Below are 23,493 nucleotides of genomic sequence, written 5' to 3' on the forward strand. Positions count from 1 at the left end.
CACAACCTACAAGCGGACTTGGTGGAGCATATTTGGAACAACGCTGAAAACGAACCCGCCCACCACATGGAAGACGACGACTAGTAGCTTATTTTAGTATGTTAGGATATTTTTACGTTTTTTTTTTTTTTAACTTTAGGTTTTTAAGTTTATGTTTTTTTAGTTTATTTTTTTTAAGTTTAATTTTTTTTTTTTTGTTTATGTAATGTTTTATAATATTAATTAAAATATTTTATTACTTTATTTGTTAAATGTTTAAAAAAAGATGGAGATTTAAAAAAAAAAAAATATAAAAGTGGTGGAGGATGATGACTAGGACCATCCTCCCATGCCCCCTAGTTTTGGAGGATGATCCATCCTTGGGAGGACTATGATGTGGCGCCTACGTGGCGGATCATCCTCCAAGGATGGTCCATCACCATACCATGTAGTCTTAGAACTTCCATGAACAAAGTGGGACATTAATACAGCAAAGGGACCTATAAAAAACCTCAAAAATGACACAAAACAGACTCGAACCAGGTACAATGTGGTTGGAAACAAGGGGCCTTTACTAGACTATAATTAGTTTATGCTTATACTTTCATCTCTAACTGTTTTTATCGGTTCCCTCAGGATTTAATATATTTATAATTTAAAAATCGTACGGGCCCTTCTACGTTTTTGGCCCTGAGCCGGCGCCCACCTTGCCCATGCTTAGGGCCAGCCCTGAATTCTAGATTGTTAACAACTATTAACAACCTATCTTTTATTTTGACGAAAACAAACCATAAACAGTGAGACATTATTCGGATGTAAACCAAACTAAACAACTTTGGGAAAATACCAGCAAGCCCATGCACTTCCAAACTTCCAAAACTACCAACACTTTGACTTGTGAGTTGACTATTCCAAACCTTGATTTTGACTTAACTTCTTAACAACATACATATGATACTTATTTTTAACTCAAAGTTGAAGCATACATCGTAATGATTTTCCATGAATCAGCAGTTCAAAAGCTTGGTCGATTTTGTTAAATGGAAGCTCGTGTGTTATAAATTCATCCAACTTTGGCCCCTCTATCTGAAAAGTTCATAATATGTTATATTAATGGACACACATACATGTAAAAAGGGTCCGCACGTAGATTTCATATATATAAACAAACTAATTAATAAGGTGATAATTATTGTTAGGTTTAATATTTTTTATATATGTAAAAAGAAAACTTTTTTAGAACCCAAAATTTTTAGATCATATGTGGTCGCTCACCCGGCACACCCTTAGGGCCGCCTCTGCATGTCAGCATGCATATAAAATAAATAAACATACCGCGTGCATAAAGTGCTCAACGAAAAGAGGGAGTTGGGTCTTCCTTTTGAAGCCACCAAACACTGAACCCGTGATTGTTCGTCCTTCAAACAACTCCATTGGATGCAATGTCAACATTCTTGGTGATGGATGAATCCCCAATATTAGTGTCATCCCCCATCCCTGTATTTACGAAACAATATCTATTTATTCATAAAGAAGTTCACACATATACATATACATATATACATACATCATGTGTAGATAAGAAGGCTTCACGAAGTACATCAAGATTTCCACAACACTCGAAGCTGAAGTCTACCCCACCTTCTGTCATCTCCCTTATTTTCTGTACGGGTTTGGTGAATAACAATATAACAAGATAACAAATGTTTACAAAAGAACAAAACTTTCAATATAAAAATATAAGTGCTAGTTACCTCATGTACCGTAGTCTTAACATCCCTTGGGTTTATAAAATCCGTCATTCCTAATGTTTGGCCTGTCATCATATATAGAAGTTAATATGTAGATCGGGTATAAATACAACTCTCGTATAATTATAATCTTTGCCAACTGAAAAGAACTAAGATAGACTCACCCATCATATATAGAAGTTAATAAGGGAGAGATGCAATCGTTGTGTGGACAATGTGCATGATCGAGAGAGAAGGATGCAAAGATGGTTCCTCAAAATGACATGATGCAAGATGATATTTTTCCCGGTGTTAAGAAAGAGGCAATGACAACACCAATGGTTAATGGGATATCTAAGGACTACACATGAGGAGGTGGGAGGATCAAGCTTACATAGTAGTAGAGTGTAATTGGATAACACATACATCCATATCTATGAAAATGGGAGTAATATGTCAGTTTAGTAAATAACTATGTGAAGAGTGTTGCATTTTTTATGTACGTTAAGTGAAGAGTGTTAATTAGATTGTGGCCTTATGAATTACTGCTGCCCAATATTTCAATATTTAAGTTGGAAGATAAGACTTCAAAAAGAAGGTTTTATTGCAAGTTTTTTAATATTAGATTTGATGATGATATTTTTAGTTTATATTTGGAATATATTTGTCTACACCGACTATATGCGTTAACCAGTGTACACATTTAGTGAATTGTTAAAGGGGTTTGTGTTAAGGAACTAGGTTGAAGGATCAGTGTAAGGGAACCAATAATGCAAGGGTAGTAGATGGTCGGTGTAAGGGAATCAGGTTTGTCTAGGGTTGGTGTCAAGCATGATGATACAAGGCATGTGTTAAGAAATTAGGTTAGGAGAAGGGTTGGTTCAAAGGAACTCGACTTGTAGAGGTTTGGTGTCTAGGAATTGGTATGACAAAGGGAAAACCAATTAGATCCTTAAAGCTTTTAGTAGGGAAGATGGCGATCAAAATTGGTACACGACGTACTACAAATTTGTTGTGTGAGGCAACGATGGCAACATGTTACATGTGGTGTAAAACAACAATATTGTCCTGTGGGTTTCACGAATTGGAAACCTGATATGTGGTAACTCAAATCAGGCTGGAAAAAAGGACAAGTTGCGGTGAAATATAAAAAAACTATGGTAGAACTTTGGTCGCCATACAATGGTTGTTTGGCAACGATTTTGTGAGTGAATGATCAAAAGAAAGATCTTGTGTCGCTTGAATCAACATAAGGAAATACAGATCGGAAAGAGACATATTCTAGGTGGATAGATTTGTCGATAAAAGACGATGCAAAAAAGGGGGCATGCTATTACCGCACCATTTGATGTCTAATCTCACACCATTTTCAAACAGTGTTTGAGCTTTCACCAAAACGGCCATTTGAAAGTTAGGGCTTTCGTTATAGTCCCCCTCCCCTCCTAAAAAATTAAACGACTGTTTGAGAATTTATCGAACGACATTTGAGAGTTGGGGATGGTATGTGTAAGAATAGCATGCATATATACCTAGGAACACTAAACCCTAGGGTGATTAATTAGGCAAATTATTGACTAAACTATTTCAGATCTCTAAGGGTATATTTGACAAAAGTAGCTGGTGGTTGGTGGCTGGAAGCTGGTAGCTGATAGTTGTAGCTGTTAGCTAGTAGCTGTAGCTGGTAGCTAGTAGCTATAGCTTGCTTTTTAGATATATTTGGTGTTTGGCAAAGTAGCTAGAGCTTTTAATAAAATGTATAAAATGACAAAAAATGGACATAACTAAAAGTTTAAAAAGTTTGTACATTAAAAAGTTCATTATGTTTAGAGGTTAAAATAGTCATTTTTCTCTAAAAGCTTGTAGCTCCTTCTAAACGCTACTAGTAGGAGCGTTCAACCAAAAGGTTCAAACTCCTAACCTAAAAGCTTCAAGCTTCTTCAACCAAACAAGGTTTTTTATTGAGTATGAGTTTTTTCTTAAAATGTTAAAGCGATAAGCTCCTAAAAGCTCTATGCCAAACATACCCTAAGAATTTTAAAAAGTTTCTCATTTTTGGAATGAAATGTTTTCTATATCTTCTAAGCTCGAATTAAATGTCTTCTATAAGCTCAAAGCGTACTACGCATTAATATATAACAAATGTTGGAGACAAGGCATTGAGTTCATATTCTTTTCACATGCAAATATACACTATACGTTGTACCTTTGATACACTTTTCAGAATTGATGTCAATTCCTATTAGGCAAAATGGATTTTAATAATCCAAACTTTCACCCATTGGCTGGCAACGGAACCAACTTCAAAAATAACCAGTGGTGGTCCCAACTTTTCGTATTTGTAAACCAATGGACTTTTACTAATAAAAACCTTAATTTATTTTTGTCTCCTTATCCTTTTCGGCAACTTTTCGTATAATGTAAACCAATGGACCTTTACTAAACCGAAAAGGATAAGGAGACAAAAAGAAATTAAGGTTTTTTTTTAGTAAAAGTCCATTGGTTTACAATATACGAAAAGTTAGGACCACCACCGGTTATTTTTGAAGTTGGGTCCGTTGCCGGCCAATGGGTGAAAGTTTGGATTATTAAAATCCATTATTCCTTTCCTATTATTTTAGATGGCCCTCTTGTTTTGGCCCCTAGTATGACCTGCTTTAAAGTGCCACAATTAATACATCACTAATTGAAAACTGCCATTAGCAAAAGTCAAAAATATGTTGCTAAACAACCCAAAAAATATTGTTAATTCCTTTAGTGACATGATATACACATATCATGCTATATACTGAACATAATTTAAAAAACATATATAGATATTAATTGTTACACTAACACTTAAAACATAGATGAATGATTGAAAAAGTAACTAATAAATATGCACATATGGATCACAACCTGTAGGGAGACAGCAACTGAGTAAGGTCATCTTGTTGAGGGGAGCTATCGGATTAATCTTTACGACACAAGCTGAGTCAATGACTGTGTACTCACTGAAAGTTGAAGTGTTTAAGAAATGGTAGATAGGTTTCCCATCTTGAGTCAAGAATCTTGTTTTCCCATCATTTCTCATCACACTTTGTAATGGGTCAACTCGGAACTTTGCACATAGATTGGTGGTTTTTGACTTGCAATAAATACATTCACCGCACTCTCCATTAAAAATTGTAAGAACTTGATCACCTTCCTGTATGTCCTCCACACCTTCCCCTACAGACTCAACAAGACAACAACCCTACATATACACTAGAAGTAATTGGATAACACCCTAAGATCTTAAATAGAAATATGGATTTGTAATCTCATTTCCAAATGGGGTGTGATAAATATACCCATTATAAGGATAAATCTACCCATTAGTCAAACTTGGTAATGATTAAGCACTTTATTACATTATTTTATTATAAAAGTCAAAGGTAATAATTATGTTTTTGTGTTATTTACTTTATTACATTATTTTATTATAAAAGTCAAAAGTAATAATTATGTTTTTAATATTATTTTATTTTATAATACTTTTGTTACTTTTTATATTTTATTTCTACTATTTGTCTTGTATAACAAAAAAGAAATACATATATACAGTTAACCATTACAATTTTATATATTACTAATGGACGAACTATATTTGTAATTTAACGGATTTTTTTTGTACTATATTCATTATTTATTTAATATAGTATTAATATCAATATTAATAAATTAATAATCAAGACACTTTATTATAAATACGAAAGTGAAAAAGTTAATCATAAATAAATAACGAGTCTCTAATAAAACAGTAAGCGTGCAAACATTAAAACAATTAATCACATAGATCATAGATCGACAAAACCACTTTCACGACGATAAAGTTGAGAAAAAAGTTCAAGAAACATTATTCTTAAATAGTAGGGAAAAAGTTAAAAAAAAATGAAATAAAATATCTCCTTCAAAAGAGATATATGACGTGCAAATCAGATTTGGATATTTATTTTTATGCTTCGTACCCTAAAAATACATTTTTGTTCGTCCATACTAAAGGATATGTGAATATGATTTGAGAGTACAATTTTTTTGTTTTTTAGCTACAAATGAAAAAAGATATGTGAATAAAATTTAAATGTTGTTTGTCGTAAAAAAAATTCTTTATGTATACCCTTTTTGTAATTAAATTAAAATTAAAATATTATAATAATTGTTTATTTTTAATATTACTTTTTATAGTATAGATGTTAAATCTCCTACTTTTGATATCAAAGTATTAACTTTGGCTGTTCAAAAAAAAAAAAAAAATCTATTTTATTTAGAATTTTAACAACAGAAAAATTATAAGAAATTGGATTAAACAATGCTGCTAGACATAAAGCCTGACAACTTGAAACATATATGGAAACTTGAAAAATAGTGAGAAAATATTAGTTTATAGAAACTTGAAATAACTTGTGGAAAAAGTAAAAAAGTTTGACTTAAAAAAAAAGCAGTGAGAAAATATTAGTTTATTCTATATTTTGACTAAAATGGTTTGACTTATGAGTAAAAGTAAAAAAGTTTGACTTTTTGGGTATATTTAACAACACCCTTTCCAAATAAAACCTAACTCCTTATTCTTGGATCTCGTCTTTCTCCAATGGACGTGGGGGATGAAGGAGAGAGATGGAATAACGTTCCGGTGAGGAAGAAAAACAAGAGTAAAGGAATCGCTAACGCCAGGAATAGTGACGAAGACATTACCAAGTTCTTTATTACTAACCTTCCTTATGGTTGTAATACTTGGGACGTGGCTGACTTTGTTAAGGTTTTCGGAGAAGTGGCGGGGGTGTTCATTGCTAGGGAATACGACAAGGAAGGTAGAAGATTCGGTTTTATTAAATTCAAAAATGTTAGGGACGTCAAGGAAATGGAACGAGCGTTGAATGGCACCAAAATGGGAGGTTTTAAGCTTAGTGCCAACCTCGCTAGATTCGCTAAGGAGAACGTAGGAATCTTTGGCAAGAAGAATGGCATCAATGACCAGGACGGTATGGTCTCTCACCGTCCTCGTCAGGAATCTAAGACCCACAGTAATGCTTTCATCAATCAAGGTAAAGGCAAGCTTTTCAGTGACTTATTCAATAAGGAGACGAGTGCTCCGAAATATGGTCAGAAAGGTCAGGGCTCACCAGTTCCCGGCGATGAGGCGGTCTGGGAACGGAACTGCTGTATTGAGTTATCGGACGAGACAGCAGCTTTTATCGACTTGGTTGGATTAGCTTTAATAGGGAGGTGTAAGGATCTATGGACCTTGAGGAATCTGAACACGTTGCTGTCGAAGAGCAGTGTTAAGGGGGTATCGCTGAGCTACTTGGGCGGTCTATCTATGCTTTTAAAGTTTCAGGACGAAGACGGTTGCAACAACTTTCTGCTGGACCACAACGCTTGGAAAGACTGGTTCAAGTGCCTTGATGTTTGGAATTGCCAATCTCTTCCGTTTGAACGCCTTGCCTGGGTCAGAATCCTCGGTGTTCCGATTCACTTAGCGGAAAACGACGTCCTCAACAATATAGCGGAACATTTTGGTAAGATTGTTTATGGATCTCAATTGGAGGCGAATGATAGAGACCTTTCGGTAAGCTGGATCGGGTTACTGGTTGGAGATGGGAACAGAATTCACGATCAAGTCACGTTGAAATGGAAGGACAAACAATATCGAGTTTGGGTTGAAGAAGAGATGAGCAACTGGTTTCCGGATTCTGTGGGATCTATCCCCTCTCTGGTCGATGTTACGCTGTCGCCGAACAAGCAGGATTCCGGCAACGCTCAGATTGTCAACAGTCTCCAGGGGGATGTATCGGAAAATCAAGAGTCGGGACCGGTTCACGAAAAGTCGGGAGAGGCTATTAAGGTGAACCATGGGGAATCCAACAGTCGTTTAGAGCCAAACATAAATTGCATGGAGAATGTCAGCGCCGACCCACAACCTATTAATTCAGAGCCGTCTTTTTATTCTTGTGGGACCCAGGTGTTAAACAAACAGGTTAATATTCCAAGAGGGGATATTTTATTTTTTAATTCTTCAGCCCCTCATGGTAGGCCCAAAAAGAGTATGCTTTTCAGGAGGCCCAGGTAAAATACCCATAGAAATGGTCGGATGTCAAGCCCAATTTCGGAGGAAAGACCCAGGAAAAGGCCCAGGGATGATGGAGTTTTTAAGTTTGATCTAAACGTGGACCCTAGAGAAAAGAATGATATCTCTGTTCAAGATAAAGGAAGGAACGAGAATGTAGTGACGAGGCAAGATACCGATTCAGAACCCAATAAAGAGCAAGTTTCTGATGACAAAGGTCTTAATCATAATGGGGAATATTCGGAAGTCGACGGTGCTTCTCCTAAGGACGTAGAGGTGGAAGAAGTTGCGGATACATTTGACGCTCAGGAATCAGATGAACTCGAAGCGACTCTAAGAACTGGGAACATCATTGGTGTCAATCTAAGCAATCACATCGAGCTTGTTAACGAGGCGATCAGATGCGCAGGTAAGTACAATGTGTGTCAATGAATATTTTATCGTTGAACATCAGAGGAATAAGTGGGGGTGTCAAAGCGAATTGGGTGAAAGAGTTAAGGATTACAAACAAAATAGGGGCGGTTGCTATTCAAGAATCTAAATCGGAAGTAGTCTCTAAGGCAAGCCTGGTGGGTTTTTGGGGTAACAACAATTTTGACTTCTCATTTGCGGCTTCAGTGGGTATGTCTGGTGGGCTGATTTGGATGTGGGATCCAAATATTTTCAAAGTAGAAGATATTATTCAGAACAGAAGTTTTCTTACGGTTAGAGGAACTTTAGTTGGCAGTGGGGCTCAATTGAACCTAATGAATGTGTATGCTCCTCAAAGTGTAGTGGCAAAACGCCAACTATGGGAGGAAATCTCTTCTCAGATTGAGTCGTTGGAAGGTAAATGGGTGTTAGCAGGAGATTTTAATGCTGTCCGATCTATGGACGAAAGGAAAAGGTCGAAGTTTAAAGCCGTTTGTGCTGAGAACTTTAACAAACTTATCTTCGAAAATGGGTTATTAGAATTTCCTATGCAAGGTAGGAAGTTCACATGCATCAGAGACAATGGAAGGAAACTTAGTAAATTGGACCGATTCTTGGTATGTTCTGATTTCTTTAATGGGTGGCCTCATGCTTGTGTTCGGGTGCTTCCCGGTAGACACTCGGACCATTGTCCTATCATTTTGGAAGTGGTAGATCTCAAGTTTGGTCCGCGTCCATTTCGGGTGTTTAGCTCGTGGATCGGCCAGCCAGGTTTCGAAGAAGCCGTTGTTGAGGCTTCGGAGAGTTTCGAGGTCCTTGATCCACCGGACGTCAGCCTTACCTCTAAATTCGCCCACATCAGAACTCGGCTCAAAGTTTGGAGAGATGAGTTCTTGGCTAAAGAAAAAGAGTCGGTAAATTTGGCGTTAGAAGAATTAGAAGCCTTGGAGAAAGAGATGGAAAACAGGGACCTTACGGAAGACGAGGAGTGGACGTTGGCGGAGAATAGGAAAATTGTGAAGGAATCGGACTATAGGAAGAACTTGGATCTCAAACAAAGATCCCGGGTGAGATGGGCTTTAGATGGGGATGAGAACTCAAAATTTTTCCATGCTTTGATTAATAACAGGAAAGCGTCTAACTCGATCCACGGGCTTAATGTCAATGGAGATTGGTGTTCTAAACCGGCTCAGATTAAGAAACAGGTATTCTCCTTTTTTCGAGAAAAATTCAGAGAGAAGCACCATATCCGGCCGAAGTTGGATTGTTCCAACATTAAAAAGATCTCGGATTTGGAAAGTAATGTTCTGATTGAACCATTTTTAGAGCAAGAAATTAAAGAAGCGGTATTTGAATGTGGTGATGAGAAAGCCCCAGGTCCGGACGGAATGAATTTTAGATTCATAAAACACTTTTGGAGTCTATTCAAGGACGATTTTCGGAGAATCTTTGATTGGTTTTACAATTCAGGAGAGATTAACTTAGGTAGTGGGGCATCGTTTATTGCGCTAGTGCCTAAAGTTAAAGACCCGGTCTCTCTTGCTAATTACAGACCTATCAATTTGGTGGGAGTTATTAGTAAGGTCATTTCAAAAGTCTTAGCCAATCGTTTAAGGAGAGTTCTGGATGGGGTTATTTCGGAGAATCAGTCAGCTTTTCTTAAAGGTAGATATATCTTAGACGGTCCCCTGATCGTAAATGAGATTATCTCGTGGATAAAAAAGAAGAAAGACAAGGCGTTTATTCTAAAAATTGATTTTGACAAAGCATATGACAACGTGAACTGGAATTTTTTAGTGAGTATTTTTCAAGAGATGGGCTTTCATGAGAAATGGTGTTCCTGGATCATGGGTATTCTGAAGTCGGCTAGCTCATCGGTTTTGGTTAATGGTTCGCCCACTTTCACGTTTAGATGTGAAAAAGGATTCAGACAAGGAGACCCGCTTTCGCCTTTTCTCTTCTTGGTCGTGATGGAGGCTCTTTCCGTTATTTTGGTCAATGCAAAGAACGAGGGGATCTTAAAAGGTATATCAATTCCGAACAACGGGCCGAACATATCTCATCTTCTCTACGCGGACGACGCCATCGTCATGGGAGAATGGTCTAGAAGTGAGATAGTAAACGTGGTGAGAACTCTTCGTTGTTTCTTTATATGCTCCGGTCTTAAAATAAACATCGAGAAATCTTATCTCTTTGGAATTGGAGTGGGTTCGGGAGAAATCGAGGAAATGGCTAATTTACTTGGTTGTAAGCATGATAGCCCTCCCTTTAAATTTCTCGGGCTCAAAGTAGGAGCTAATATGAATAGGATTTCAAATTGGCAACCGGTTATTGAAAGTTTTCGAGCTCGCCTTGCTAAGTGGAAATCCCATTTGCTCTCGATCGGAGGTAGAGTGGTGTTAATCAAATCGGTGATGGAAAGTCTTCCTACATACTACTTCTCTCTTTATAAGGCTCCTAAGAAAATAATATCGGACTTAGAAGCTATGATACAAAAATTTCTTTGGGGGGGCTCCGGAGAAGTCAAAAAAATACATTGGGTTGCCTGGGAGAAGGTCTCATGTCAAAAGAAGTTCGGAGGATTGGGTTTAAGTAAATTAGAAGTGACCAATAAGTCGTTGCTCGCTAAATGGGGCTGGAGATTCAAAACGGAAGAGAATAAGCTGTGGAAAAAAGTCATTGTTGCCCTTCATTCCAGTAGATCGGGTTGGGAGTGTATTCCATATAAAAAAACTCTTTCTGGAGTTTGGAACAACATTGCCAAGAATTTCATTAAAACTAAGGTGGAAGGTCGTCCGCTTGGATTTTTCATGAAAGGTATAATAGGTAATGGAGAGGGAGTGGCTTTTTGGCATGATGTGTGGCTTTTAGATGAGCCACTAAAATTGGCTTTTCCAGAGCTTTATAACATTGAAGCAGAAAAGAGAACTTCGGTCGCTAACAGGATTAATGCGCAAAACAGTGAGGATCGATACTCGTGGAGCTGGGTCAATGATATTCTGGAACCGGCTGTTACTACCAAACTTGTTCAATTAGAGGCCCTCCTTAATAATGTGCAGTTCACGTCTGGTATTGACCGGTGGAAATGGTCTTCGGCTGAGGACGGGTCATTCTCGGTCAAATCAGTTAAACAACTGCTGATCGGGAATCAATTGCAAGGGGATACGTTCGTTATGGACTGGTGCGCCTGGGTGCCGGCTAAAGTCAACATTCACTCATGGAGATTGGAGCTGGATAAAGTGGCAACAGCAGAGGCCTTAAGGAGAAGAAATGTGGACATTAACGACACGGGATGTCCCCTCTGTCATTCTGACAAGGAGACGGTCGATCATCTCTTCATCGCTTGTTTCATTTCTTCTATCGTCTGGAATGGCATCAGTAATTGGTGCTGTATCCCAAATATCTACGCTTTCTCAATTCGTGACTTATTGACGTACCATATCGACAGCGGTCTATCGGAAAAGAAGAAGGAGGCGATACATGGAATTATCATGATAACATGCTGGGTCATTTGGCGGACTAGGAACAAAGTCAAATTTTCTCTCGGTTCGGTTTGTATTAATAGCATAATTAGCGAAATTAAGGCCCTTAGTTATTTTTGGTTCTCAAATAGATCAAAGTATAAAGGGCTAGAGTGGAGGGATTGGAATTCATTTGTAAATATGTAATCTCGTTTTGTGTTGGCGGCCCGGTTTGGGTCGTCGGTTTCTGTGAATGAAGTTTTACCTTTCAAAAAAAAACACCCTTTCCAAATATCATAATATTTAATGTAGACGTTTGACTTGTTAATTTTTATAAATTAGTGCCTGGATTTCTATGTAATGTAAAACTAGTGTAGGTGGTGGCATAGGACATTATAAGGTATGATAAATCTAGAAGAAATTACTTGCTATTATTGGAATCGGTTTGACAAAAGGATCAAAGAGTCAATTGACTCTTCATCCTCAATTGCACACCTTCAGATAAAAGAGATGAGAAGTCTGGAAATTTGTGTTACCAGTGAGGGTTCACGGTTGGCTTAATTTGGATTGTCATAGGGAGTTATGGAGCTATATATATATAACCTGGACTTGGTTGGTTCAACTTGGGTTGTCATCGCGAATTGTAAAGCTATTGTCTGGCCTTAATTTGTTTGCTTGGAGTTTTAGACTAATAGCATTCTGAGTGGAGGAGAGAGAAAATGTTACTGTCTATCTGTATATTTAATGAGACACTGTTCACCCCCTATAATTTTTTAGTATATTTTGAAAGTGCTTGTGAGTGGAGGAGAGAGAAAAGGTAATGATAAAGGTATAAAAAATATTATTTAATTAAAAAAAACAGAAAAAATGTAATATAGGGTAAAATATAATGGAGTGGATGTGAATGCGACACCCTATAATACTAGTTTAAATAAAGGGGAGTATAATAAACGGCTTTGAGCCCACACTAGGGCTCCCAAATTCTTAAAATAGATATATCATATATAGCTAATTTGAGTTTTGGGATTGTTAGGCTGGTTACTGTGGTTGCACGCGGGACACCGGCGGGCGTGAAGGGTCAGCAAACACCGGCGTGAAGGAGGGAGGCGAGGTAGGTCACATTGCATGAAGGTGAAGGGTGTTGGTGGGACCCATGCCCATCAACCAATCGGTTTTTTTACTTGTTTAGAATTTGATATTATTTTAATAGACCGTAAAAGGGGGTGAAACTATAGTAGAGGTTAGTGAAAGAAAGTGAAGGAAAATGGGGTGTCGATCTGTCGTTGAAGTGGCAGTTACAACATAACCTGAAGTGAAAGGGCGTGAGCTCATGTTACACGGCATCATAGGATAGAAAACAACTTTTCTTTAGAAGAAAAAGTCCTAATTCTATTATTTGCTTTAGGCATAAATAAAAATAAAAATGGAGCCGTTAGTATACAATTTTAAATATAAAGATGAGATTGAGTGATACTTTATCATGTTTATTATGCAAGTGTATTGGATGTCTTCAGCTATGAAAGTATACAATTTTAAATATAATGATGAGCTTGAGTGATACTTTAAGAAGCAAATCAAGAGCTTGTTTTAAAAGGGAAAATGACCAAATAGGCAAGTGGACCACTTACATTTTTTTAAATAGATCGACATTGCATTTTACATGTATCAGCTATGAAAGTATTGGATTATCAGAGTGTGGACTATGGAGGTACAAGCTTATCCAAGTGTGGACTATGAAGGTGCCGGATTATCGGAGTGTGGGTTAGGGAGGGCCGACTTTCTAAATTATCAGAGTGTTGGCTATGGAGTTGTTGTGTCCACTTTATTTGCCCTCCTCTTATTAGTTGCATGTTTTGATTTTCCTATTCTGTAATCCATGCCTATATTGTTATTTTTTTTGTCAACTTGCCTGTTTTTATAATTTCCCGTTTCTCAATCTCTTGTTTTACGAGATATATCATACAACATGGACAAGGTTTGTCAAATCCATTTTGATTAAGAAGATGAATATTCATACGACCACTGATGTACAAAGAAAGTGTTCCACACTTAAACTTACCAAGGTTAAACACTTTAACTAAATTCATTGACTTAAAGGTGTAAAGACAAGTATGTCGATGAACATTTGAATGTTTCAGATAAGGGTTCAAAAAGTTACCCAGAGGCCTCATGTCCAAAAATCCGAGGATAAACCCGTTGAGATTCATTCTGTATATAGGTAGTTTGTTAAGTAAACAAGACAAACTAAACAAAATCTGTATATATTAGTTACATACATATATTCTTACCTCTCCTTGCCAAGCACTAAGATCTGTATGGCAGATTGAAGTGAAAAGGATTTTGATTCGGACTTCGAATTTATGAGGGGGTTTAACGCGAATTTGCTGTATGGAGAAAGGTTGCCTCGGACCCCATGCCACAGCAGCTTCACACAACATGCATATACAATATGATCAGTGAGATTAATACTTGAACTTATGATCATATTTTTTTTACAAAGTCATCAATATTCAATATTATATGAACTAAACAAACCTGTGCATGTAATATGATCACTGGGATTAATACTTAAACTCATGATTGTTTCTTTAATACTAAATCCTAATACATGTTTTAAATGAATTAAACAAACCTGTGCATGTAATTTCTTTGCCAGAGTGAACATTAGTTTCTTCTTTGGCGTCCATTTGCTGCATTTGAATGTTATTAGATGGTGATGGAAATGCAGTGTTTAAATTTGATTTTGCTTAATATCTTCAAAGGATGTAGGGTAGCATGAGCTGGTGGAGTGCTATCATGTGGCATATAATTAATGACTACATGTCCAAGTTGCGAGCCACCAATCAAACTCTTGAAGTCAAAGAATGAAAAGAAATAACTTATAATTTATTAAAGATAAAGTAAAGATATTCACGTGAAAGAAATCTACAACTAAGTTGGTTTGGTTTGTAAAGTTTTTTTTATTAGTAAGTGTTGAAAATTATATAACATATCACTTTTATTATTAATATCATATATTTGTTTAATGTGTTCATAAAGTTTTTGTTTCTTTTATAACATGGGACGAGAGATGATAATTGCATGAAGTGGGCTTAGCTAGAGGATGCTCGTGTGCTGATGGACCTGCTGATGATGGGCTTAACTTGGCTTAACTTGTTGATGGGCTTAACCTAAAGTGTGAATATATATAATGAACTCATCATGTTAGTAAAGTGTTGATGAGTTCATTCAGTATCATTGCTCTTCAGATTCTTCTATCAGAGTTTTCTTTTCTCTCTCCTGATCTTTTGTTGAGATCGTGTGTCATATTGTTAGATCTTCTTGTGAGTGTATGCAGATCATCGTGTTGATGATCTGCATGTGAGGAGAATTTTTTTTTTTTTTGAGTTGTTCTGTTGTTTGTATTTGTTTCTAAATAAGAGTTTCAGTCTTTGTTCCATGTATTTTTGACATGGTATCAGAGTTGCGGTTGCTATTTGGGTAAATCGGTGGTCTTGGGTTTTCCAATCATATTTCCGCTGTAGTTTGAATCAAGGTTGATCTATTTAATGTTCTTCACTAGATTCTGGGTAGTTACGTAATTGACGTTTCCAGATCTTGAAAGTTTGTGAAGATCCCTTCTTTTAGGGCTTGTTTCTGTGTCAGATCTGGGTGATTCAAGGGAGACTGAGGAGTCTTGGTGGTGTAAAGAATAGAAACCCTAATATTAGGGTTTGTGATTGTTGAAGCTTTGAAGGGGATTCTTGTTGGTCTCTATAATCCACGAAGATTACAGGGCAAACTAACAGAGTCTTTGGTATTATTTCTTCTGTTAGTAACTTGTAGCCCTAAGTGAAGGCTACAAGTCTGACTGCTTGGAGTTATACGCATCAGGTCGTGTTATTCTTTTCTTAAGGTTTTTTATTTCTGTTCTTGCATTAGGCATTGATGTTGCCGGAGTAGTTAGGCCGGTTTGTTGTTTGGGACACAGAGATGGTACACTCTGTTGCATTTAGTGTGTTCTGTGATTTCATACTTGTTGTTTGACTGCTTCTGTGTTTATTTCTTTGTTGTTATATGTTTGATAATTGTTGTTGTTGGTTTTATTTGACATTTAATTCTTAAGTTTTCATAGACATAAATAAGAGTCCAACTTCTGTGTTAGGACTTGGGTAGGCACCTACAGAGTGACGAACCTACCATGGTCCCTGACACAGATTTGCTGTTAAGTTGTTCTTGTTTGATTAGATATGTTATTCGTTCGAGTGTTGTGATTGTTATACTTGGCTTGTTGTAATGGCTGATCTTATTAACCTGTTTGGTGAAACGTTAATTAGTAAACTTGGACCTGATAACCCGTTATACTTGCATGCTACTGATTCCACAAATTTGACTGTTATACGTATAAGATTGAAGGGAACTAAAAATTATACCATGTGGGCTAATGCTATGTCTTTAGATTTAAGATTTAAAAATGAAACTGATTTTATTAATGAGACATTTGCAAAACTTGAGGGGAATGCAATTCTTGAAACCCAATGGAAGAGTTGTAACTTGGTAGTATTAACTTGGATTTTGAATTCAGTCTCAGAAGAACTTTATTTAGGTCATGTCTGTTCCAAATTTGCTTTTGAGTTTTGGAAAAAGTTAAGGGACACATATGATAAAGTAGATGGGTCAGTTGTTTTTTTTATTTATGTCAAAAGATTAATCCATTTAGTAAAAATGATTTATCTGTGGCTAAATATTATCATAGATTAAATATTATGTGGAAAAAGTTGGATCAAATTTTAGAAATCCCTACTTGACTTGCAATGCTTCAACACAGTATATCAATTTTAATCACTTAATAAAAGTCATGCAATTTTTAATGGGTCTTGATAGTAGTTATCATTCTGTTAGGACAAGCTTGCTTATTAGAGAGCCTCTTCCAACTGTGAGAGAAGCTTTTTCTATTGTTTATAGGGAAGAGTCTCATAAGAATTCTAATGTATCTATGTCAAAAGAATATATTGTTGGTTTCTTGTCTAAAATTAATTCTGTGAATGATAATAAGAAAAAGTTTGTCAAAAATCAAAACCAGAATTTAAAGTGTTCTCATTGTAACAAAGCTGGTCATGCTATAGATAAGTGTCTTGAGTTGATTAGGTATCCCTCTTGGATAAAACCACCAAGAGGAAATCTGGGAAAAAAAGGGTAGTATTAGTAATCATGTTCATATTGATGAATCTAATGTACCTGTTTCATCTTTGACTTCTGATCAATTGTCTAAATTGTTGAGTTTGATAAAGGATAACACACCTAAAACATCATAGAGCTGCAATGTGTCTGGTGGGGTTTTCTTTTCAAATGTCTTTAGTAAACCCGTGTATTGTTTTGGTACAAATGATGGGAAAGGAACTGGTTGGATCATAGATTCAGGGGCAAATAATCATATGGTAAAATTTGTGGAAAATTAATCTGATTTTGATTTTGTTGATGTTTCAAGTTTGAAAATTCAAGTTAAACATCCTAATGGAACTAGTGCTTATGTAACTAAAATTGGTTCTTTAAAATTGGTTGAAGGTGTAGTTTTACATGATGTGTTTGTTGTTCTTGAATACCGTGTTAACTTGATATTTGTTCATAAATTAGCAAGAGATAATAAACTTTACATAGGTTTTGATGAACATAAATGCTATATACAGGATTTGTTAACCAGTCCTGATGACTAGTAGTTAGCTAGAAGGATTGTATATGTATGGAAATATTGTCTTTTCTGATAAGATGTGTTGTAATAGTACTAGTCAATATAGATTATGGCATACTAGGTTAGGTCATCCTATTGATCAGGTTTCAAAAGTTTTTAAAAATAAACTAAAGCTTTCAATTGAGCCTGATCATAAAAGTAGTTTGTATAGGAGAGTTGGTTTAATTAGATGTTTGGGGACCCTATAGAGTTGCTAGCAGAGATGGACATAGGTATTTCGTAACAATTGTTGATGACTACTCTAGGGTTGTATGGGTTTGTTAATGAAAAATAAAACATAATGTTTTGAAAACATACAAGATTTTGTGAATATAATACAAACTCAGTTTAAACAAAGGTTAAGTGTTTTAGAAGTGATAATGGGTCAGAATTTGTCAATACTACAAATAAAAATTCATTCAGTGGCATACAATAAATGCCACAAAACACATAAAAAATGCCACTAAAGACCCCTATTGGAATGAGCAGCACACAAAAAAAGTGCCACTAGAAGCGCTGACGCTAAAGTCATTTAGTGGCACATGTTTTGTGCACCGCTCATTCCAATAGGGGCCTTTAGTGACACTTTTTTAATATGCCACTTCAAACTTTTGAATTTTTAGTGGCACATAACTTTTTCCACCAAAACATATCAAATTAAATGCCACTATAGTCGTTTATCATATTAACTGTAATTAATTAAAATCATTAATTATTTACAATACTAAATAATAATAAAACTATAAAATGTAGAAATATCATCACTTTAATTAAAAGTTAGATCATGTTCAAACATATTCCAAACATTTACAAGTGTCAATTTAAGTCTAAATAACATACATACAGAACACAAACTAATAAATGTTTGAATAAAAACTTGAAACTTCATTGCAATCATGAACTCTTTCACAATCTTCATGAGAGTAAAATAATCTTCATGTTAACTCTTTCTTAGCAATGATAATAGTAGGTACCTACTAAAAAGTTAAAGACATTTTAATATGCAAATAATAAAATATTGCCACTACTTATGTGAAACTGGAAACACAAAAGCAATTACCCTTATCATTATGACTTCTTTTAGGGATCGAAAAAACGATATTGAGTACATATGTTAATGTATAAATATGTAACGGTAAAGAAAACAAACAATCGGTCATGCATGTAAGTGGCAACAAAAATGAAATCACAGGGACCCAGATGCAAAAGGTTTCAAATTTGGACTAAAGTGACAAAAGTCAACAAACCTTAGGGACCGAAATGACAATTTACTCTAATTAATAACCGGAAAACATTTAGTGTTTTGAAAACATTTAAGTATCACATAATGTGAAGAAAAGAGAATGTCTCACCTTGTAGATCTGTAGTTCTAAATTAACAGGCCTCTTGATTCTAAGCCTTCTGATACTAAGCCTCTTGATTAACAGAAAGTTTATAGTTCTAAGTCTTCTGATAATTAAGCATCTACTTTATCAATGAATTTATAGTTTTAAGCCTTCTGATTCTAACCCCTAATTTCACAGAATGTAATCCATATTAGTGTATAAACCCCGCTCGAACTTTAACGATTATCACGAGATCAAAACCTCAATGTAGTTAACAAAGTATAGCCTTATACAGACAACACTTTGGCATCCGTTGATTGGTTTATCGATCAATCGGGCAGAGTATCGTTTTGGTGATTAGGGTTTAATACACGAGAATACAGAGAAATAGAGTGACGAGGGATATAGAAATCGATTTCAGAAATAAAAGATGTGCGAAGGATCCTATTCTAGAGCTAGCCTTTATATAGCCCAGGTTGGAATCTCTCGTGCATCGCGGGAGGAGACAAGGTGTCCCCCGCATGGCGCCTGGGAGGTCGGCCTGACATAGACCTGCCACGGGTCCAGCATAGGTTTGACACGTGTCCTCAGCCGTTTTTCGCCCAATCGCATGTTTTTCTCGATTTTCGTGCTGTTTCTTATCGTGTATGCTCGGGCCTTGATCCTAAATGGTTCAATTTTTATTCATGAGTTTAGTAAGGGTGTTTCTGTGCGGGTCGGTTCTTCAACCGCTAAGTTTTCTGATTTATTATTACAAGTTTCGTCACACACACATGGGGTTTTGCTTACATGTTTATTCGGGATATTTCTTAACCGGTATTTCAAGTTCTTTTATATTTATAAATATATTATGTTGAACAAAACAATGTGGGACATGTTTACCTTTTCCTCATTTTCAGGTTCAGCTTCTGCTGATTAACATCAACATTTTTCTTAGTTTCCTCCATATGAATCTTCTTTGGGTTGAAGCCAACCAAGCTACAAGGCTGGGTCAAAATTCTCATGACAATAGGAAGCAATTATGGACCTTGCGCTCCAAACAACGACAACCATAAAACAGGAAACAAAAATGAAATAATTATATGTAAGCTTAGCAACAAGTTTTTTTTAACCAATTTTTTTTTTAAAATGTAATTTGGTAAATACCAGGAGTGTGCGAGCTGTTTTTAGCAAGTTTGTGCCCGAAATCACCATCACTATCATGGTAGGCGGCTATTTGTTCAAGAATTGTGTCGTTCTTTGCATCGTTGAAACCCAACTTTTCAATGTAAGAATAAAGAGATGATCTAGTTTTAGATCGAATGGGTTCGGAGCTTTTTTTAAAGAACGTCCGATCTAAATAAAAGCAAGCAGCGTGAAGATGTAAGATTCGACATCTCTGCTATTGTTGTCAAATAATTTTCATAATCAAGTTGTTCTTTTCTAAGTATGTTCTTCGTCTCCTACACGCCAGCAGATACATAACCTAAGTTTGATCCTCTTTGTGTAGATGTTTCTTAATACACTCAACAAAGGATCTATCAAGTTTTTCCACATGTAGTCCAAAAATCATCATCTAAGATGTTTTTGTGTGTCGCTTCCCCTTCTTCACTAGTGCGTTCAGGAGAATCTATCCATTTAATAGTATCCAACATTTCTTTGAGACTATTTTCCAAAACGATCAATTGTTTAAGCGTGAATAAATCAGCGGCATGGCTCGTCGGACCCATGACAAGAATTTGAGTCGCATCAGTTTTCCTTTTCATTAATCGGAAAATCGTATCATGATTGTATATAAATTTCGTAACCCTCTTGGCCTCTTTAATTGCTTTATCAATCCAATTTTCTATCTTAAAATCCCTTAAAATCAAGTCAATGCAGCTGACGGCGCATGGAATCCAAATGATGTTTGGATGATATCTAAACATCTCTTTGATTAAACCACTGTAGCAATCGTCATTTTTGGCAACTATTTGAATTACATTTTTAGCCTCAACCACGTCAATAACATCTTTAAACAATAAAAACATGCTGGTACAATCAAAATTGGTGATTTCAGTTTGGCTGAATAAGGTAAGAAGCACTAGTTATTCATAACAACGGATAGAGAACTTTACCAAGGTTTTACCATCTTTTATCCGTTCATCAAGTATTATTGAGCAGCCATTTTCTTCACATTTACCTAAGCCCCTTTCAACATCCGTTTTCATTTAGGAGGTAATATCTTTGAAGATCGACCCTTGCAACTATTGAAAAGAAGGTGCAATAACCTTTGGTGGTTGAGAACTAATTACATCAAGCAAGGCTTGGAAGTATGGGGAATAAACCATACCGAATGGTATTCATGCGTCTATGAAGAATCGTCCAATCGCGAAACCCAACTCTTTTTTGGAATCATCATAATCACCATCACCCCCAACCTTACTTCTTGATTCAGCATCGTCTAAATTTTTAAGCATCGGTTTACGAACTGCCTCTGTGACCTTTTTACATTCGGGGACATCCCCTATATCCGCGAGATGCTGCTTCATTCTCTTACACTGTGTTCCAGAGTTTACTAATGGAAGGAAAGGATAGGAAACATAAAGAAAGTAAAAATATTTTGTGTTCCAGAGTTTCATTTAAGGAAGGAAAAGAAAGGAAAATAAAACATGTCGTATTCCCGAGTTTCGTTTAAAGAAGGAAAAGAAAGGAAATGACAAGAAAACTAGGTTAAATTCTTTAATTTTTCTTTCCTTCCGATTTGGGAGGAAGCGGTGGGAAAGTCATCTTTTTTTTCCTTTCTCGTCCTTTCCTTTCTCACTTTTGCTTTCTTTTCTTATCCCTCATTAAGTTAACTCGGAAACACAGCGTTAGTCTTGATGCCTTTGTAAATTTTGTTACATGCTAGGCACTCCAAATCACTATTGCTATTGACTTTCTTACAATAATTCCACACCAGATCATCAGATGCCATTATCTGAAATATTACCAAAAAATAATGAACTAAAATCATTTCTATCTCACAAAATCACATCAACATGAATAACGTATGTTGAACATACTCCAGAAACTAGCATGAAAAAAGAAACCGTTGATGGACTGACTGACTATTCATGAATTAATTAATAAATAAACTGAACAAAACTCCTAAATCTAGCATTCAGCAATTCAGAATTTCATGAATGTATAACTGCAGCAGATCATTAAACGAACAGAAAACCCTAGGTTTCACGTTGACTTGACCTAAATTTGATAAAATGGAAACAAACAGGAATAGCAAACATGAATTTCATGAAGCAATCTAAAATTCAAGATTGTTGATGTTCAATTAATTGTAAGTTGATAAAGTTTCTTTCTTTTAGTGTATTTGTGACAATTCCACGTTTTGTTAAATCCTTCACCCGAGGTTTCAAAACAGGATGTAAAATTAGGAACCTTTTTTTTTTAATTTTGATATCAATTTGCAAAATTGTTGATGTTCAATTGATTTGTAAGCTGTTCAATTGATGGAAATGAATTCGGATCTGAGAATTTACAGAATAAAGATCTTACCTAGGGAGTTTGAAAATGAAAAAACCCTTTTGGAATTCTCCAAAGTAAAGCCCTTGAAGTGAGGGGTCGGGTAGGGAGGATAAATTTATACACAATATTGGTAGGGGTGGAGATACAATAGGAAGTTTATTTGGCTAGGAAGGATATGAAGTGATCATACCGGCCGGTTATACCGGTATTACCGTTTTTAGATGTAAATCCGGTACGAAACACCCCGGTAAATAAGTGAAACGGCATAAGGTTTGTACCGGCGGTAAAATCCGGTATACCGGTTTGAAACGTAATACCGGTACCGGCACAGGGTTATTTTAGTTTGAGTTGATACTTATTTTCAATATATATGTTACTTATCTTATGTAATTTTTATATATTATGATTATTCGTAACTAAAAGTTCTTATTTAATATTGTATGAAATGAAAATAGTTGATATATTCAACACTCAAATGGCTTAAACATATCGTACACTTTCATTTAAAAGAGCTTGTTGAAAAATTGAATGATTTTCGATTATCTTTTGGATTATTTTTTATTATGGATTTACTTTTGGATCATCTTTTAATACGTAATCATTCATTTTTTGATTAACTTTTGAGTTGATGTTTGTAATTTATGAAATTATAGAGTTACCTAGTCAACCCGGTTGAACCGCTCGGTACAACCTGGTTCAACCGGTTGAACCCTTTTTTAGCCTAATCCGGTTTGATCTAAAAACCGGTTTTTAAAACATTGATCTTGACCATCCATTAAGTTAATCAAGGGCTAAGATTAAATCAGGGAAATTGAAAGGAAGAAAAGATGCGCGTGAGTTTGTTCAAGGACATTCTAGTCAATCCAAGCCAATAGTTTCTCTCTCCTCCAATTCCCCCCATTTTTTAAACGTTAATAACTCTTTCATACGACATTATTTTTTTATAAAAATTGCACCAAAAAACGAGCGTTTTTTTATCTTTAAAACGAGTATACTATTGCTATATTTTAAAAAAAAAATTTAAAACCCAGTTGCGTAAAACGCAATAGAAAAACCACCAGTTACGTAAAACGCAATGAAAAAAAAACCTAAAAATGACATTTTTCTAAAACGCAATGCACCAAAAACACAAAGAAATGACTTATTTGTAAAACGCAATGGCCAGAAAACACACAGAAATGTCTTATTTGTAAAACGCAATGGCCAGAAAACACATAAAAATGTGTTTTACCTAAAACGCAATGCACCAAAAACACAAAGAAATGACTTATTTATAAAACGCAATGGCCAGAATACACTTAAAATGTCTGTTTTC

At 35.7% G+C, this 23,493-nt stretch overlaps 2 protein-coding genes and 1 long non-coding RNA gene across 4 annotated transcripts; all 3 read right to left on the reverse strand.

The window, feature by feature from the left end:
- Positions 1–781: 781 nt before the first annotated feature.
- LOC110895726 (alcohol dehydrogenase-like 3) lies at positions 782–5,370 on the reverse strand. The gene is made up of 7 exons (XM_035982033.1): positions 5,362–5,370; positions 4,577–4,941; positions 4,401–4,429; positions 1,734–1,795; positions 1,547–1,642; positions 1,315–1,476; positions 782–1,065 (listed from the first exon to the last, which is right to left on the reverse strand). Exons 1-7 carry the CDS (start codon positions 5,368–5,370, stop codon positions 949–951), a joined length of 840 nt encoding a protein of 279 aa, XP_035837926.1. The 3' UTR covers positions 782–948.
- An 8,269-nt stretch (positions 5,371–13,639) lies between these two features.
- Positions 13,640–14,437, reverse strand: LOC110921778 (alcohol dehydrogenase-like 4). Of its 2 annotated transcripts, none has more exons than XM_022166130.2 (3): positions 14,296–14,437; positions 13,952–14,088; positions 13,640–13,871 (listed from the first exon to the last, which is right to left on the reverse strand). In XM_022166130.2, the coding sequence occupies exons 1-3, from the start codon at positions 14,357–14,359 to the stop codon at positions 13,818–13,820; spliced, it is 255 nt and encodes an 84-aa protein (XP_022021822.1). In that variant the 5' UTR covers positions 14,360–14,437; the 3' UTR covers positions 13,640–13,817. The 2 variants fall into 2 exon arrangements, with proteins under 2 accessions (XP_022021822.1, XP_035839076.1); XM_035983183.1 differs by having other exon boundaries at positions 14,199–14,300.
- Positions 14,438–20,711: 6,274 nt separating this feature from the next.
- Positions 20,712–22,293, reverse strand: LOC110921789. The gene is made up of 2 exons (XR_002582609.2): positions 22,209–22,293; positions 20,712–21,633 (listed from the first exon to the last, which is right to left on the reverse strand). It is a non-coding gene; the product is annotated as an uncharacterized LOC110921789 (long non-coding RNA).
- Positions 22,294–23,493: the final 1,200 nt, after the last annotated feature.

The sequence above is a fragment of the Helianthus annuus genome, chromosome 2 (assembly GCF_002127325.2).
Source record: "Helianthus annuus cultivar XRQ/B chromosome 2, HanXRQr2.0-SUNRISE, whole genome shotgun sequence".
Lineage (NCBI taxonomy): Eukaryota > Viridiplantae > Streptophyta > Magnoliopsida > Asterales > Asteraceae > Helianthus > Helianthus annuus.

Excerpts from the sequence above, each read along its gene's own strand:
- LOC110895726 (XM_035982033.1), bottom strand. Across the intron at positions 1,643-1,733 it reads TTAAGACTACGGTACATGAG|AAAATAAGGGAGATGACAGA; the intron begins GTAACTAGCACT and ends AAACCCGTACAG. Across the intron at positions 1,477-1,546 it reads CCTTCTTATCTACACATGAT|GGATGGGGGATGACACTAAT; the intron begins GTATGTATATAT and ends TCGTAAATACAG.
- LOC110921778 (XM_022166130.2), bottom strand. The coding sequence starts at position 14,359 with ATGCAGCAAATGGACGCCAAAGAAGAAACTAATGTTCACTCTGGCAAA. Across the intron at positions 14,089-14,295 it reads CAAAGAAATTACATGCACAG|CTGCTGTGGCATGGGGTCCG; the intron begins GTTTGTTTAATT and ends TGTTGTGTGAAG. Across the intron at positions 13,872-13,951 it reads TTAGTGCTTGGCAAGGAGAG|AATGAATCTCAACGGGTTTA; the intron begins GTAAGAATATAT and ends ACCTATATACAG.